At 33.5% G+C, this 18,412-nt stretch overlaps 1 protein-coding gene across 2 annotated transcripts; it reads right to left on the bottom strand.

Annotated features, from left to right (window-relative positions):
- Positions 1-2,632: 2,632 nt before the first annotated feature.
- LOC120085502 (protein FAM91A1) lies at positions 2,633-17,600 on the bottom strand. 2 transcript variants are annotated; one of them, XM_039041502.1, is made up of 11 exons: positions 17,275-17,600; positions 16,837-17,023; positions 14,524-14,641; positions 13,843-13,939; positions 11,740-11,846; positions 7,847-7,969; positions 7,618-7,771; positions 7,119-7,179; positions 6,659-7,032; positions 4,011-5,628; positions 2,633-3,676 (listed from the first exon to the last, which is right to left on the bottom strand). In XM_039041502.1, exons 2-11 carry the CDS (start codon positions 16,962-16,964, stop codon positions 3,430-3,432), a joined length of 3,027 nt encoding a protein of 1,008 aa, XP_038897430.1. In that variant the 5' UTR covers positions 16,965-17,023; positions 17,275-17,600; the 3' UTR covers positions 2,633-3,429. The 2 variants fall into 2 exon arrangements, with proteins under 2 accessions (XP_038897430.1, XP_038897431.1); XM_039041503.1 differs by lacking the exons at positions 11,740-11,846; positions 13,843-13,939; positions 14,524-14,641; positions 16,837-17,023; positions 17,275-17,600 and having other exon boundaries at positions 7,618-7,761; positions 7,847-7,958.
- Between the last annotated feature and the right edge of the window lie 812 nt (positions 17,601-18,412).

Below are 18,412 nucleotides of genomic sequence, written 5' to 3'. Positions count from 1 at the left end.
CTAAAATATTTACTATTGAAAATATTTATTTAAATATTTAAATTTTTCACTAAGAAAATATAAATATTTTTTTCAAATACTTAATCCATTGGACAATTTGAATTAAAGAGAAAATAGTCAAATATCCTGAACAAAATAATTTTCTATCAAATTATTCATATATATAATTCAAAGCTAAATGTTGAATTCAAACATATAATAGTCAATGCGAGCATAACTCAATTGTCATCCGTTATATGTTAGTGACCAAAAAATATGGTTCAAATCCTCCACTCCTATTATACAAAAAGTCCAAACATATAATAATAATAACAATGACGATCTTTAATCTGAAATATATCTCAACTACTCGACAATCATAGTGCATTCAAAAACACATCTCAATCCAATTTTCCAATTTGAACATAGAAAAACATCTAATTTTCGTAAAGTAGGTTTTTTTTTCTCTTTTTAATAATATTTGGATTGGGGGAGTCGTTATTTAGTTTTTTTTTTTCTTTTTAACAATACTGATCAGTCGATTTTTTTATAACTGTTCCTATTTCCTATTTCTCGAAGAAAATAAATAAGAACATAAACTTGTTTGATAACTATTTATTGTTTTTCGTTTCTTGTATTTTTTCCATATTGTATAGTTTAAATATAATCTAATTATATAAAATAAAAAGATATATAGCATGCGTTAAAATATAAAAAATAATTATCAAATATTTAAACTATCAAATACAAATTAGTTCCGATATAAAATTAATATCGATAATATAATTGTTTCTATCATTGATACATTGCTAAATTTTGATTTACAATATTATTTCTCACTCAAGTCATTTGTTTTAAAATTTAAATAATATAGACTCAAATCTAACTTAATTATATTATTATGTAAATGTCGTGATTGTAAAAATATCAAAACGAACCTAAATGAATACTTTAGTAAACAAAATGTATATTATTTTAAAATTATAATTGGTTTCATATATAAGAATTTTTTTTTAAGAAAAAAATTATATATATATGCATATTGCAAAACTTAAAATTCAAAATTCAAAAAATGTTTATATACACATATTGAAGAGAAAAATTATTTTAAATGACAAAACTATTAAAAATATTTATAAATAATAGCAATATACCACAGTCTATCCGTGTTAGACTGTGATAGACAAAGAAATTTTACTATATTTGTAAATACGTTGGTGAATTTTCCTATATTTGAAAACAATCCTTTGAAAATTTGAAATCTGAAAATCAAAATTATATATAAATCTAAATATTTGAAAATTCAAAATTCAAAATTAAATTTATCATATTTATAAATATTTTAGTTTATTTACCTATATATGAAAACAATCTTATTGAAAATTTGAAATTTGAAAATTAAAATAATATATAAATCTAAATATTTAAAAATTCAAAATTCAAAATTAAATTTGCTATATTTGTACATATTTTGGTTAATTTTTCTATATTTAAAAATAACCTATTGAAAATTTGATATTTAAAAATCAAAATAATATATAAATCTAAATATTCGAAAATTCAAAATTTAAAATTAGATTAACATATAGATATAAAAATAATAAAGAGAATAAATATAAATAAAAGAAATGAATAGTTATAAAATAAATATAAAAATATATATAAAGAAAGAAGAAAAGAAATAAATATATATATAGAGAGAAAAAGGAAAATAAAAGAAAGAAAAATGAAATGAAAAAGTCTCAAATGAGATTTTGGTCCCAAGACCATAGAGTTGATAAGTGATATGGGTCAGCTTTCTCACCAACTAGTCAAATCCCCATTTTAGTATAATTTAGGAATTTTAAATAAAATAAGAATAGAAATTGAGGAACTATTTTGTGTAGTCCCTCAATTTTGACCTCATTTTTAGGAACATTTCTCAAATTTTAGGAACAAGAAACGTGAATAGTTATTAAACAAGTCAGTTTCTTAAAAATTGAGAAACAGGAAACAAGAAATGAAAACGTTATCAAATGGACCATGAATTTCCTCTTTTTGATAAAAGTATTTTATAAAATCAAAATTATATTAAATTAGAAGTTTAAATTTAGTCCTTGAAATACATTCTTATGGTCATAAAATCCACCTAAATAGTTTTATGGTGGGACTATTTTGTTAAACTTCCAATTGTGAATCTTTATGCTAGAAGGGGTAAAAGAGAATTTCATCACAAGCAATAAGGGCAACTAGTAGTTTTTCTTATGGGATTGTTAGTGGCCCTTTTTTTATTTTAATAATTTTCTAGTTAAAAGGAGTTATAACTTCATCGGTTGATTCGGTTGGTTTCTTTATATGAATAGTTTTGTAATCACCAGAGTTGGTTCTTTTCTTGGAGAAATCAGTCTAAGTGTGGTGAAATTATAACCCTCTCGAATTGATTACAGTTGATAGGTTGTATGTAAATATCAAAAAAATGGAATTTAACTTTTACAACCCTAACAACTAAATTTTAACTTTTTTTCAAATTACATAGACCAAATTTGTAAGTTAACCTAAAAATCATCAGTCTAAATGAAAATGAAAGAGAAAGCCCACACATCTGATGATCCTGTGATGATATATATGAGGATAGAAATGAAAAGATAATAAATATTAATAAAAATGAAAAATGTGTAATAAAAAATTGTTCTCCCCTTTTAAACTGATTGTCTTAGCTCAACAATACAAGATTCTTGTTCCATGTTTTTCACTGCAATCATTTAGATTACTTTTTCACCTTTCTAACTGACAGTATAAGTCATGAACACGTTCTTAGCCTAAAATACAATGAGAAATCTCTCTTCTACTCATGCAGAGTTCTTGATACTAAATTGAAGAAGTCACAACATGAACATAGTTCAACAGGTCTAACCACATGCTCTGAGTCAAGAGGTCAAAGGTTCGAGTCCACCACTCCACTTGTTAAACAAAAAGTACTAATAATAATTGAGAACCGTCGTTATTCGTTAAAGCTTCAAATTAAACCACCTCTTTAACAGAACTCTTCAAAGCTGCTGCCATTGAGGAAATTCTCACAAACAAATAAGTCCGTTTAAAAAACAAGCAATCATAATATGATAGCTTTGATCGGTTCAAGATCTATACTACACCAAGGGGAAAAAGAAACCTTCAAATTATGGGTAAAAAAATAAACAATTTGAACAGGCAGCATTTAGAAGCTATCATGAGATACGAACAAACAGTGGTAACTATATATGCATCCCAGGGCAATATGCTCGTGATGGGTACGATAGGCCAACAAAGTAAACACTAATCATTACCTCGAAGCTAATCTTGAACTTTCATTCAGGTTACTCACCCAAAGATGAACATATGAAAAAGATCAGAATAGAAATAGACAGTGAATACGATCTCACTTGTCAGGCTTCACTTCACTTGCATTACCTTGTCTATTCTTCTACCCAAAGCCTATTTAGTTGCGGCTGCTGCTGAGGCTGCAGCTGCTTCTGCTACTAAGGCAATTGGTTGACGAGCCTGCTGGCAAGCACCTATATCGAAAGGATGTAACTCGGTACCATCAAAAATCATATTCACACCGGGGAGTACTACTTCCTTGCTGTCCGCTTCATCTGATTCACCTTTTGTCGAATTAGCAGGAAGGGCTTCTTCAATTGGCCTTGTGGCAGCCTCATACACGGGAGATAGAGCATAGGATCTGAAAATATCATTCATACCATTAGCGCGAGATATTGTAAAACCATTGCCTCTACAGCTCTACAATGATGATTGATGACAATTATATCTCGTCAGTGTGAACCTAATACTCTTAGGAACGTGAATAAAAGGATAAAAATCTAAAATTATTATTATTATTATTATTATTATTTAAAAAATCCACCTCACAGAAGATAAACTATGCCAGAACAGGAAGGTCAAAGTTGGTGACTTAAAAATTAGCAGACTCTAAACAAACAGCTAACAAATCTAAATGAAATCCTGGAGGTGAGATTTCATAGAAATTGTTTTTAGGTGAAGAAATGTAGACAGACCTAAGAATGGCACCATCAAAACTCAAAACTTCAGTACGACAGCGATGCCGATTAGCAAGCTTAAGTCTCTGATGTTCATTCCCAGCTCCTGAAATAGGAGATGAAGGGTCCACTAGTGGATTCCACCTTCCACTAGCATAGTTCATAAGTTGTTTGGAAAGTTCTTTAGGTTGTTCCTTCTGATACAAAAGTCTAGCAGCTGGACCTGTTGCTTGGTATTCCGCACAAACATCACGTAATCTCTTTCTCAATCCTTGCATGGCTTCATGATGCTTATGCAGTAGATCTGATTGAAGTAATTCAGACGAGACCACTCTTTTACAAATACTATCACATAACTTGGGACTAAAAAGTGGTATCCCAAATTCTACACTCAATGGCACCCATTCATAGGTCTTTTCATCCGAAGAAAAGTTCTCCAACTCCCTTTCTTTGTAGAGTTTCAACAGCCGAATATAACCAACCGTCCACAGTTCTATCTTGTTTGCTAAAACAATTAATAAGGAGTTCAAGTCGGAAATCTCTTCTTCAGATAGACCCAGATCATTACCTACTTGAGCAATTGAGCCATCAGAATTTTTTAAGGGTAAAGGAACATCGACGGTAATAGCTCTCCCAGTTTTATTAAGATCATATTTACTAAGGGGCTGCACCAATACAGCTGAATGTTTGAGAAGTGCGTTTAAACAATGTAAAAGTACACTTCCTTTCACAAAATTTCCTTCAAATTTTCCTCCCAGGCCACCAATATTTGAACCATCCCAAGACCATATTAGAGCTTTCTCACATCCAGCCAATGGTGCAGGAAGCATGCGCAAACATTGGCCTTTCATTAGTATAACTGACAGTGGCCCACTGGATACAGTTGAATATAAAACCAATTTCATCCAAGGTGTCATAGATGAATAAGATGGAGGACCAAAATGGATAGGACCTGTTGGTCCAGGAAGAACTGATGAAGGAGGAAGAGGAATCATAGAAACAACAACATCATAGTCGCGAAGAAACAGCCGATTTAACGTTGAAGGAGCAAGAGAAGCCAGGCTTTCACAGCGAAGAATATCAACTTGATATTTCTTTATTCTCTTGAATGACTCTCCTCCAATATCTAGCTCATCAATCTGCATTGATTTGTTATCAATTCGGAGATGAGGAACTGGGTCAGATGCTTGACTAGAGGATATCCCACTATCTAAAGAGGTAGCAGAATTCATATCAGCCCCAGTATTGTTTTCAAGAGATTCAGATAAGGCAGAACCCTCAAGAAGCACCGCAGAACTGCTAGAATCATCAGCACATTTCTGATCATCCGCAGTCAAGGATTCTAACTTTTCAATTGAAGCAGTGTCTGTTATCAAAGATGAAGATTCATTGTTGTCAGCAGCTTCTCCATCTTGTTTTTCACAGGTTCCCTCCTCTCCTTTCACATTAATGGCAACTCCACCTACCAATAAACATTCCAAAACACAACGTAGGCTAAATGCATGGTTTGCAAATTCCTGCAGTTCACCCTCAAATTTTGCTCCTTCTAAGGTAGTTAGATCTTTGCAAAGATCTGCGATGCAAGCATGGCCTAGTTTTCCCGCTTCATACAAGGTTACAGCATGGGATTTCAGTCCTGACAAAACAATTAAAAGCAACAATAAGGATTCCAAATGCGTAAGCTTACACATTAATAAATATAAAGCAACATGTATTACAAAGTAGGGCACGAAGATACAAGGACAGCACTAGTTAAGCCACCTACGGGAAAATGGAACAAGTGTAGAAGAAGATGGGAGGCAAGTTGTAGGTCGTGTTAAATTTTCTACAAAATGCCGTATATCTACATCCCCACCTATCTCTTTCTACGCCAGTTTCTTTCTTCTTCTTCTTCTTCTTCTTCTTCTTTTTCTTTTTTTTTTTTTTTTTTTTTTAACAAATATTCATAAAGCTGGAAAAGCATAATACACAGTAGTTTATGAGATATCCAGTAAATTAGGACTCAGAACTGGAGATTTGAAAAATAGTTAATTTCCTCCATCCCTCAAGATTTTCCACCTTGATGGAGGGAACTGAGGGACTGGAACAAATTAAAAAGTGAAACATTCATAAATAAAGAGAACTGAATCGGCTATAGTTACATAATCAGAAGAAAATATTGGTTTTGGAAATTGGGCCGCCACCAATTGAGAGCATTTGAAATTATATTGAACTAACGTGGTTTGATTTTGGATATGAAATCACTAAAAGTACTTCCTTTCGAAGCATTTTAATAAACACACTGTCAACAGAAACTGAGATCATCAAGACAACCATAAATGTATCCCATCCAATTGCAACAATTAAAACAAAGGCTTTATATTCCTCAGGCATTTGATAATGAAGTCTCAGTAAAAGGCAAAGGGTTTATCCAATCTCACAAGATAAAGTATCAGTTGCCCTAACCAGCTTTTCAATTCTCTTTGTAGGATATTGTGTTCTATTCTCTTGGTGGGTTCGTTTCTTTCAATAAATTTTGTTTCTTTAGTTTGATCATAAAGTCAAAGAGGAAAAAGACACTTGTACAAATAAAATTATTACCATTATTATTATTATAAAAAAACAAGTATTAAAGAAAACACCAATAAAAAGCTACAAGACAAACCTGGTGAATCTAAAAGACAGACCTGGTGAAACTGACCCCATCATGAGATATGATGTTATATTAGCATCTACAACAAAAGCAACACGATGAGCAGAATCTGGTCCCAAACCATCTGTCCCAGAATACCCTTGTTGAGAACCATCACCATCAGAAAACATGTTTGATGAACCTGAAGCAGCTAGAGAGGCATCCTCATCACCAAAAATTGTCCTGGGAGAATTAGGTATGCTAGTATCTTGAAGAACGGATGCTGGATCAATTACTTTTACTGCCCATCCCAATCTACAAGCAAAAGATGCAGCAGCCTGGAGCTGCAATAAGTCAGCCTGTAATGTCGCTGCCAGTTCAGCCACAGTTGCATTTTCACTTGAAACAACAAAAACTGCATACAATAACCTGAATAATAGACTTTTCTTCATAAGGCCCAATCAGAGATAATACTAAAAAGAAAATAAACAAGCTGCTGCAGATAATTGCCTTACTCCTCAATCGGGTCTTCGTAGGACTGTTCTCGGTTGGAAACAAACCCTTCAAGCCTTGAAACTGTATCACTAAAGGTATTAGTATCTCCAATTAATCGTCTCTTACAAGTTACATGGGACAGGAATGGTTCCAAGTTTAACAGAAGTCTACTAGCCAAGTTTAAGACCACAAAACTGTTATTATATTGTCAAACCAGACACTTAATGCATACATAAAATGATATCACATACTGAAATAAACATTTTGTAAAGAATCTCAAAGGAACAGCAGTAGTAGCCAAAGAATGGTACGGCATTAGCATATGGTTGAATGAGATAAACCAGCAAACAGGAGAGCTGACTTCTAAATTGAATATGAGATACAAAGTCCATACACTAATTGGAGGGTTTTCAGGCGTCAGTCCAGAAAAATGTCTGACAGGAAGCGTACCAAATTGAAGAAATCCATCTCTCATCCAACCCAAAAAAATTAACATATATTCCAAAATTGATTGCTTACCCTTAAAACGGTCATCTGGATAAACAGGAACATCAAAGTAGATCAGTCCCCTTCTGAAGAGACCTTTTACAATGTCTGGGTCGAAGAGAATAAATGAATTAGCCTCCTCCTTACAAACTTTGTCAATTGTTGCCATTTCTTCTTCTGAGAGTTTCTACATTTTTTAAAAATAGCAAAAATTCAAATCAATTTAATGTTTGTTGCACACTAAGATTCTTTTGAACTTTACCTTAAATTCTTCCAGCGTGAAGTTTACAAGACAAACTCCCCACCATGGTTCGATAACAAAATCAATAGGTTGGTTCGGTAAAAGTTCTCTTGCAATTGACTTGTTTAACTTCCACATAATTTTCTGAAAATTCAAAGGAAGAGAGATAATTATTGCACAAACAAACTCAACGTATTAGAATGATTGAGAAAAAGTTCCACGTGTGATGTGAACACAAACCAATATTTGCAGGTGGAAAAATGACAATACCAGTGTAAATGTACGTAATAAATTAAATGAAAATTTATGGCTTTCTGGCCACAGAGGTGCATCTGTAGTGAACATGTATATAAATCTAAACACTTCATTTGTGCTTTCCATATTTTTACTAGTTTTTGGCAGTGGTTCAATGAGGTCCCTGGGTATTATGGATCACGTCAGCAGTTAGAGAGAAATCTCCATCCTCAACTTGAGAAACAGTCAAGTCATTAAACATGGCAATTACATCGGCTTAACATTTGTAGGTACACTCATCTTTGATCAATACTTTTCTTCTCTCCGGTTGTTTTTTTTTTTTTTTTTAATAATAAAAAGAGGCTAATGCTCAAAAGGTACAAAGCTCCACAAAACAAATGCAAAGGAAATAAATAGAAATCCAAATAATACTAAAACCTCTTCAACAAGGAACCAAAATTAAACATCAGACTGAAAAACCCAAATAAAAGTCAAGAACGTTGTTCTCTCTAGTTGCATTCACTATCTTTCAAACTCGGTAATTTACACTTTTGGTTTTAAGAGGGGCTCCCGGCCGTCTTCTTATCTAGATTTGTCTCTTGCTGGTAATTCTAAGTATATGGCTTTTTGGCTCCTTGTTGAGAAAATTAAGCAAAAGCTTCATAACTGGAAATGTGCATATATCTCAAAAGGTGGCAGACATACACTTATTCAGGCTACTTCGTCTAATTTGCCTACATACTACTTATCTTTGTTTCGAGCTCCCAGCTCTGTCATTTCTCTGTTGGATAAATTCGTCCGCTATTTCTTTTGGGATGGTATCTAATAAGTTTTTCTATTCAACTTTGTTCTAGTGATTTTCTATCTTTTCCATCCCACTCTATATTTATCTATATTTATTTCATTTTTTAATTGTAATTCTTTTTTCCATGAAAATTTCATTTCACTTGATTATTTAGACGCATTAACTAGGTACGCCATTGATAGCCTCTACTCGTGTCCTAGCTCGTCTGAGAGCCAAATTTGCCTCGATTGTTTGTCTCTTGCCCTGAGCTTTCCTCAAGTTAGCTTCCGCTATTGGGTGGTATGCATAATGTGAATTGGGAAACTACACAGCGTGCCAAATTGATGGGTGGCCTTGATATTGGTAATTTCAATCACCGGAATTTTGTGCTTCTAGCTAAATGGATCCGGCATTTTCTTACTGAACCTAATGCGTTACGGCGGAAAGTTATTGTAGCTAAACATCATTTGCCTACTAGAGGTTGGTCATCTTCTAGATATCAAGGTTCTTATCTTTCCCCTTAAAGATATATTTGTCAGAACATTGGGTTGATTGCTAGTCGTGTTCATCAACGTATTGGAGATGGTGCTACTACCTCTTTTTAGATGGATCCTTGGCTTAGTTGTGGTATTTTATCTACTACTTTCCCTCGCCTGTTCTATCTTGCCCTTCATCCTAATGATATGGTGGCGGATGTCTGGATTGCTTATACTAATTCTTGGGACCTTCACCTTCCTCGTAATCTTAAAGATTAGGAAATTTCATAATGGCATGTCTTATCGCACCATCTCACATGTAAAACACCATTCTATTGCTGATGTCTGGATCTGACCTTTAGACTCTTCAGGCTGCTATATTGTCAATTCTTTTATGGTCGATTTGACTGGTTCTGTCGATCCTCACTGGAAGGACCTCTATTATGCGATTTGGAAGGACTTCTATCCAAAGAAGATTAAAATTTTTTTATGGGAACCCAGTCTTGGAGCTATAAATACAGCTGATAGATTGCAACGTCATATGCCTTATATGCATCTCTCCCCTTCTTGTTGCTCTATGTGTTGCCATATTTCTGAATCTCAGACTCATTTATTTGCTCATTGCTCCCTTGCACGGTCGTTTTAGGATATCATTTTGGATGCTTTTGGCTGGTATTTGGCTCACCCTAATTCTATTTTTGATCTCTTGGCTACTCTGTTCGTGGAGCATCCCTTTGGTGGTTCTAGAAGAATTCTTTGGTTGGCTATTATAAGAAGTTTCTTTTGGACCCTTGAGGTGATCGCAATGGCCGCATCTTTAGAGACACATTCTTTCCTTTTGACAATTTTTTTGAATTCGTGCTTACTCATGCTTTCAATCGGTGTAATTCTGAGTCTTCTTTAAATTTTTATAGTTTTTCTTTCTCTCTCATTGGCGAGATTTCTTGTAACCACCTATTTCATTCATCAACGAAAAGTTTCTATTTCCAAAAAAATAATAACAATAATAATAGCTTTCATCTCCTCGCCGATAGAATTTACCACAAGTAAGGTCAAAAACCTTCATCACATGCTCGACAAACGTCTTTTTGGGAAATACAAGATCTTGCATCCCAATTCAATAGATAGGTGGTAAAATTAGTAGGTCTATGGACTACTGAACTTTTTTTTTTCACACCCTATGGACTACTAAACTACATCTAAATTGACTATGCAAGTGTAAACACGGTAATATGTTGTCTCAAAGAACAAATGATCGTTTATCCTGGACTTGACCATATTTACTCACAATTACCGTATGCAAAAGAGAAACTCTCCCAAATGGGAACCTCCACAAGCTCTTGCTTAACAAGAGCAATCAAATTCATTTTTCTATTTCAATTCGTGTGCCTAAAACCTCCTCTTACAATGGTCGCTCCACAGTACCCATCTAGCCTGACGATTTCCCCTTCCATTTGTACTACTACCAGTAAGATGATATTTGCTCTTTTTTTCTTTGGGCAAATATCAATTTACACCCCCGAACTTTGGAGGTTTAAACCCTAAACTAATAATTGTATCAATTTAAACTCTGAACTCTCACAAGTGTATCAATTTAAACTCCAAGCTAATTATTGTATCAATTTAAACCCTTCGTTATGTTTTATTTGAATCCACTTAACTTGAACAATTATAATTTGACCCGATTTTAGGTGTGGTCTATTTTTGGCTATACATACATTTTCAAAAAAAAACTGTCCAAGGCTAATTCTTGTAGGTGTTTCTTCACAATAATTATGGTGATAATTATGATACAGGGTTTAAATTGATATACTTATGAAAGTTCGGGGTTTAAACTAATATACTTATGAAAGTTCAAGATTTAAATTGATACAATTATTAGTTTGGTGTTTAAATTGATATTATCCCAAAGTTCAAGGTTTAAATTGATACGACTATTAGTTTGGCGTTTAAATTGATACAGCCCCAAAGTTCAAGGGTATAAATTGATATTTACCCTTTTTTTTAGTGATCCTGACAAACACCTTTCCTTTGATAACAAAAAATCAGTTTCTTATCAGTAAAAAATAAATAAATAAACCCCCTCCTTTACTGTTTTACACCAGTGGTTCTTCGTTAGACTGGTGTGGCCAATATTTGAAGAAATATTGGCTAAAACATAATCGGTGTTACTATGAGCCTATAACTAGTTTGTTACCAAACCAACTAACAGTAAGCCAATCATCGATAGCACAACTTATGTATTCATTGGAATATGTACAAGGCCTTCTAAGCACAGACAGACAACAAGTATTTCAGCACATTTCGATAAGAATACTATTAGAAAATAGTGACTACATGTGCCTTAAACAAGTGTAATCAATTTATAAGTTTGGTCACAATTAGATTTACATAATTAACCTATAAACATAACTCCGTACCTTGGATCTACATTTATTCATGATATCAATAAATTCATTTCTGCCAATTCCTGTCAACCGCAATGCATCAGCCGCACTAAAATTTGGGATGCTATCATAAGGATTCTCTGCAAGTAAATAAAAGCACACATAAATTATCAAGTCACAGTAATTATCAAGAGCCATCAAAAGGATATGGGATGCTGAAGAAGAGAAGGGATGAAACAAAGAATAGTATATGTTCCAACAAAACATTACAATACCCTTGACTTGATCTAAACATTCATTTTATCAAGTCACAATATTTATCAAAAGCCACCACTTCCCGTCTTTCAAGAAAAAGCAAGCCACTACGGAATGACAGAATAAATTTAGGACCACCATGCATCGTAGGAAAAAATACTAATTGGAGGAAGAGATTTAAGGAAACTCCAGGAACTCAAATTTGACCAATGCAAATTAATGGCAGAAAATTCTTCCAACATTTTTTCTTAATTTGATACCTAAGTCTCCCATCCTAAGGAGCCGGTGGTCTTGGATGATACAATCTGAAGACTTGTAATTCCACCCTTCTCACCAAATGGATTTGGAGGAGGTAAATCAATGAGAAAACACCCTACGGAGGAAGGTTGTCGATGCTAAATATGGAACCACCCCTATGAACTGTAAACTGGCACTCTCCGTTATCGTTTCTGCTAAAAGTCCATGGAAGGCTATTATGAAGTCCTACAATCTAATATTTGATCATGTATGTTTCAAAATTGGGGACGGTGCTTCTGTTTCTTTCTGGAGCGATATCTGGCTTAGAGAGGACACTACGGCTAACAGATTCTCATTGTTATATGCTCTTACTCGTGACAAACATGCTGTTGTCTCATATTTGGGTTTAACTTGAAATATGCTGAAATTGTTGAGTTTGCAGCCTTAACACACGATCGCTCTTCTGTCCATCTATCTCACAGATTGGATAGAAGTTTATGGAAGATTGAATCCAATGGTATATTTTATATTACCTTTTAATGTACGTCTGACATTGCTCAAGATGAATCTCTCTCTATGAACTATGTGATTTAATTTGGAGTGATCACTATCCAAAGAAAGTAAAGTTCTTTCTGTGGGAAGTTAGTCATAGAGCCATCAACACTCAAAGACACAAAGGAGAATGTCATATATGTCTCTCTCCCCCAATAGAATCTTTCTTTGTAAGAATAGCTTGTAAACACAAGGCCACATGCTTCTCTTATGTGATTATGTGCTACCTTTTCGGGATATTATTCTCAATACTTTTGGCTAGTCCAGAGTCCTTCCAAATGATCCCACCCTTCTGCTATGTCATAAGATTCGACATCACCCCTTTAAAAAGGAAAAAAGTTTATTTGGATGAATTTCATTAAAGCTTTCTGTTGGAGTATTAGCAAGAAAGGAACCTGTCCAATCTTTCAAGATAAGAAACTACAGTTTCACCCTGTTTTTACACTATAGTTCTGTTGGTTGTATCCTGGTTTACATGTTCTCCTCTTTTTCATCAATATAGCTATAATTGTCTCCTTACCAATTGGAAAGGTTTTATGTAACTACTTTTTTATTGGGGCATTGCCCTTCTTTTGTAATTTCAAACCATTAATGGAATTGTTCCTTATTTAAAAATAAAAATAAAAATAAATGCAAGTCTCCCACCCGTTAGTGGTCACCAAGTTCAAAGTTGGAACAAACTTACAACCCTACAAAATTCAGTAATTTGTAAACTTGAAAAGATATTTGGAACCTTTTGTTCCATGACCATTTGGTTTAACCTATGAGGCGCAAATCATATTCCATTCAATATATAAATGTCCTGTCAATTACTTGTAGATTCCAATATTACTTGAATTCATAATGTGCATCATTCACGCAATGAATGTAAAAATGGGGAAGGAACATGCAAGCAGATATCTGAAGTCAGTCATACTCATACCATGATGAATTATCACAAACCTCAAAGGTTTTAGCTACTAGATTATGACTTATTTAACTGTCTGATTAATTCTTAAGAACTTGGTATAGTACACTTAATTAATTCTTAAATAATAAACTTACAATAGTTCCACAACAAGTGCATTGCATAGGTTGTAAGAAGGCTCTTACCATTTTTCATGACCTCAAATATCATATCGCAGTAATATCTAAATGGCGATATTCTCATTACACGGCAAACATACTCCGCAAGGTGATAAGGAAATAGCTGCAAGAAAAACAACGTTGTTTTATACACAAATGGTAAAAGAAAATTTAAACAAGGTGGTGCAGTGCGATATGTGTGCATGCCAATGTGATTTTCTGGTCCAAAAATTCTAACATAGTTCAGATCCCAAATACCCTTTTTGTACTCAAAAGTCCTTCCCTGAGACTCTCAACCTTCTTTGGATCCAGAACTACTGATTGCCAACTATTTGCGGTCAAGATATATGAGATACTTAATATTATAAACGAATGGACCCAAAAGGACAATTGCCACTATGTACAACCCTTCAGTTAGGACCCCGACAAACTTAGGATTTTGTTTTACAGCATGACTGGTTTTGTTTCAGAATAAACGTAAAAACCAGTCTTTCTACAATCCTTGTGTGGCAATACTCCAAGTTGATAAAAGTATAAAACATGGACTATCAAGTTCAAAACATCACAACCATCTCTGAGAAAAAAAAATTTTATAGTTGTGCCTCGCAAGCAATTTAGGTAGAAATCTATACTGCAATAGAACTCTAGCAATAATCAAAGTGGCACTAATTTGATAAATAGTAGGAGAGCTATTGCTACAACACAGACCGCTAGGTTCCTTCGCAGATACCGCATCATATCTTCATAATATTCACTTTCTTTGCATACTTTGCGAGCAAAACTAGTGTTCCATTGGAGTCTCTTCTTTATACAGTGGTCAATAATCCTGCATGAAATTAACATGCATCAGCATAAAAGAAGTGATCCCATTTAATAAATCAGGGGAGCTTAAATTATTAATGCTCATATATTTTAGCATTAAAATCTGTCAACTGTCGATGTTTAAATTGCTGCCAGCCTGCCAACTTTTTCATTGGTTAAGTGACAGGGAAATCACCAATTTAAGTTCAAACTTTGGATGAATACCAAATGTGCTGTCGCTAAGGAAATATATCTGCAATAAATAAATTATTTTTTTGAGAATTACACAAGAACAAAATTGTTTTCTATAAACACGTGAAAAACTCTGGTTGAAGAAAGAGAAAATGAAGAATTCTTATTTGACAAGATGGAGTGAGAGAAAATGAGAGTCTTCCCAAGCCAAGCACTAGGCATAGGCAATGGCAGAAATACTCCAATCAGCATAGACCATGAAGTGTAGTTTCAGAACCAAATAATTTCTTGTACAAAGTAATGACACAAAAAATCAAAGTTGAAGAAACAAATGGGAGATATTGACATACCTCCATGTAAAAACTTTAATCCAAGGGGACAAGTCTCAATATTTTCAAGCCACTAGACAACATAATCCATAACTCTTCCATCTTTTACTTCTTCAGAGATGAATAAAGGACCATTCATGACAAATCAAAAGGTCTTATCAAAGGTTTTTAGGTAATTTCACTAGCAAATAGTTCCCCACCTGCCAACCGAAGTAAAGTTCAACTGATTTAGGCATATGCCCTCAACCAAGAAGTCAAAAGTTCGAATCTCCTCTCTCATTTGTTGTTAAGCTCAAAAGTAGTTCTTACACCACCTGACTCCCCATTGAACTCAGTGAAGAATTTTTTTCATCTGAACACTTCATGTTTGAGAGGAGTCATGAACTCAATAATAATAATAATAGTAATAGTAATAATAATAATAATCCACCCTAATATCTTACTTTTACCAAATTGGTGCATCTTGTGCATAAACGGGATTAGAATAATCAATCATTTATTCTTAAACTGACATCTTTAAATGGTGGTGTCTCTTGCTCTACATTTTTGGCATGTGGAGAAGTATTGAAGCAAATTCTTTGGAGATATCCATTCAAGGATAAGAGGAAACCCCTTTTAGATCAATGCATCAAAATCTCTTCTTTGGAAATCGTGGTTGGAAATAAACAGGAGATTCATCTAAAGAGGATGATAACTTTTGGGAGATGGTGACAATTCTTTGGAGAAATCCATTAGAGGACAATTTTGTCCTCTAATTCACGTTCTCTATGTAATCAAATTTGCAATGATCCTTTGTTGTTGATTGTGTCAACTGTAGTGCTCTTGTGTGAGTTTGACTGCCAGATATTATCATTTCTTGTCTTCCCCCTTTTGTGTTCTTATATTAATAATCATAAGGGAATGTTCTACCAAGGGCACAAGCGTGAAATATGAGAGAAAAGAAAACTCAGCGTTAACAAGGCAAAAGGTGGATTAAATAGCATGCAAACATAACAAACATGCCCAAAAACAAGATGTTACAACATAATTAACAAACTAAAATCGAGGGGGGTAAAATTACCATAAGGAAGAAAGTGAGTTTAACAGTACATAAGTCAGTCTCTTGTGACAAAAACAATATCAAACAGAACAACGATAAAACAGAGTGTTTGAACAAAAATTTGAAGGTGACACTTTTTCTAATTTATTCATAGTTAAACAAAAGCTCGAACTTTGCCCTACAGTTCTAGGAAGAAGATTTTGGCTAATGATGCCCCGTTACATGAATGTCCTTATATATATGTCTATAAGTATTTGGCCCAGCTCACACAACTTGACTACTCCTACAGGACAAACGTCTGACACTACTATATTTGGTTGTCAAAAAAACACGTGGAATACTAAATCCGATATAGGTAGCCACCATAACTTGAACTCATTCTTTTTAAGCCCCTTGTTATACTCTTGTCCTTATTGACCTCCGTGATTGGTTACTAATGTACTTGAACTCTAACCCAACAAGGTGTAAAGTATCTATATTTAGTAGGATAAGAGTGAAATGCAAAAATCACATGTGAGCAAACTCCCCGGTTATCAGGAGATTATGATAGTTTACACCTCTTGGTTTCCTGAAACAGGAAACGTACCTAAATCTACTAAATAATTGCGCTATCGGAAAAGTCAAAGTAAAACCTAAAGACAGCCGACACATGTTTCTAACCTTCTATGCCACTCTTCTTTGGACGACAATGTTGCTTGCAGCCGCTTCGGGAGACTCTCCCAAGCACATTCTTCCTTGATTGCTTTCAATAACAACTGTTCCTCGAGAGTTGCTGGAATGTGCTGCATTTTCCAAAAACCTCAACGCTACTCCTTGTAACTAAATATTGAGCTGCGAACACGTATAACTGCAAAAATAAGAAAAAATCAAAATTAACCAGAGTATACCATCGAGGACTATCTTGAGGATGCTGATACATCCGAAAACCATTCGGTAAACAGAAGAACTGAATAATTTCGTGTTCGAATTTCGAACAAAAGGAAACGGAATTAACGCTATAAGCATCAAAAGATCAGTCAACTGTGAAAAGCTCCGCGTGCAACAGCTCCTAGATTGAATAAATCAAACGGTGAAAGAACAGAGATGAATAATTCCAACCTTTGGTCGGCAGTCGGTGTATCGCCCCTAAGATTGCGATCAAGCAGGCCGGTTTAGTAGATCGTCAATGCCAGTTATGAGCATGCTCTGTATGATCAGATTGAACTTGAAACAGTCGAAAGATTTGTAGATCTTCCGTTTTACAGTAAGTAAATGAGGTGGGAGCTTGAAATTGGGATTGAGATTGAGAGTTGAAGAGTTCAATTCCGATGGCGCTTGACAGCTTGCGCCGATACCCCGATGAGCGTTTGTCCTTCGGATTGTTTGTTCGGATTTGGATATTTTATGACCCGAGATATTCGACATGTTCTATTCTTTTGAAGATGGAACGTGGATGGGAATGTAATTATCAATTGGGTTGTCGAGTCAAGTTGTCAACTCTCGTTAAATTACAACTTTAATCCTAAGGCCATTTGTTTCACAGGAATTGTCAAAAGGATTCCACAAATATATATATATATATATTTTTTTTTTTTTTTTTATTGTAGTGTATGTTTTTATATATATATTTGGTAATAAATTCAGAAATTAAACTATAATTAAAAAGTTATTTTAAAATATATTTGATGCTACATAAAATTAGTTGTAGTTATCAATTGACTATAATTATTTTTTATTTATAAACATATTTTGTGTTTAAAAAAGTTATATAATAATTATTCTGTAATATTGTATAATTTATAATACATATTATCTTTTTAAAATAATTTTTTGAGTTTATAACTTGATATATTGTATTTCTAAATATTTTAATCTTTGTTTTATATAATTATCTATTTTAAATTTTAAGAATCAAAATTCGGATAAAATGAAAACAAAAAATAATGTTTTCAAAATTTGTACGATTTGGATCACATAATTCAAAAACAGTTTTTCATAAACAAGATGTGGATTATTGTCAAACCTATGTTTTTTAACCTAATGAATTTGAAAGCATGAAATAAAATTGAGATTCTTTACTAAACCGACCCTTTTGTTTCATATTATTTCACTTTTTTTATGGGTTTGTGGGATTTTAAATCTAGGACATAAAAAAAGTATGGTTAATTAATAAAGTAATACTAATTCATCATTATAATTAACTATTAAAAATAACTATATTATTTAGACTTAATAATTTCAAATAATATTTTATATT

The sequence above is a fragment of the Benincasa hispida genome, chromosome 9 (genome assembly GCF_009727055.1).
Source record: "Benincasa hispida cultivar B227 chromosome 9, ASM972705v1, whole genome shotgun sequence".
In the NCBI taxonomy this organism is placed as follows: Eukaryota; Viridiplantae; Streptophyta; class Magnoliopsida; order Cucurbitales; family Cucurbitaceae; genus Benincasa; species Benincasa hispida.
Note: the sequence above shows the minus strand (reverse complement) of the source record. Positions and strands in the feature narration are given on the sequence as shown.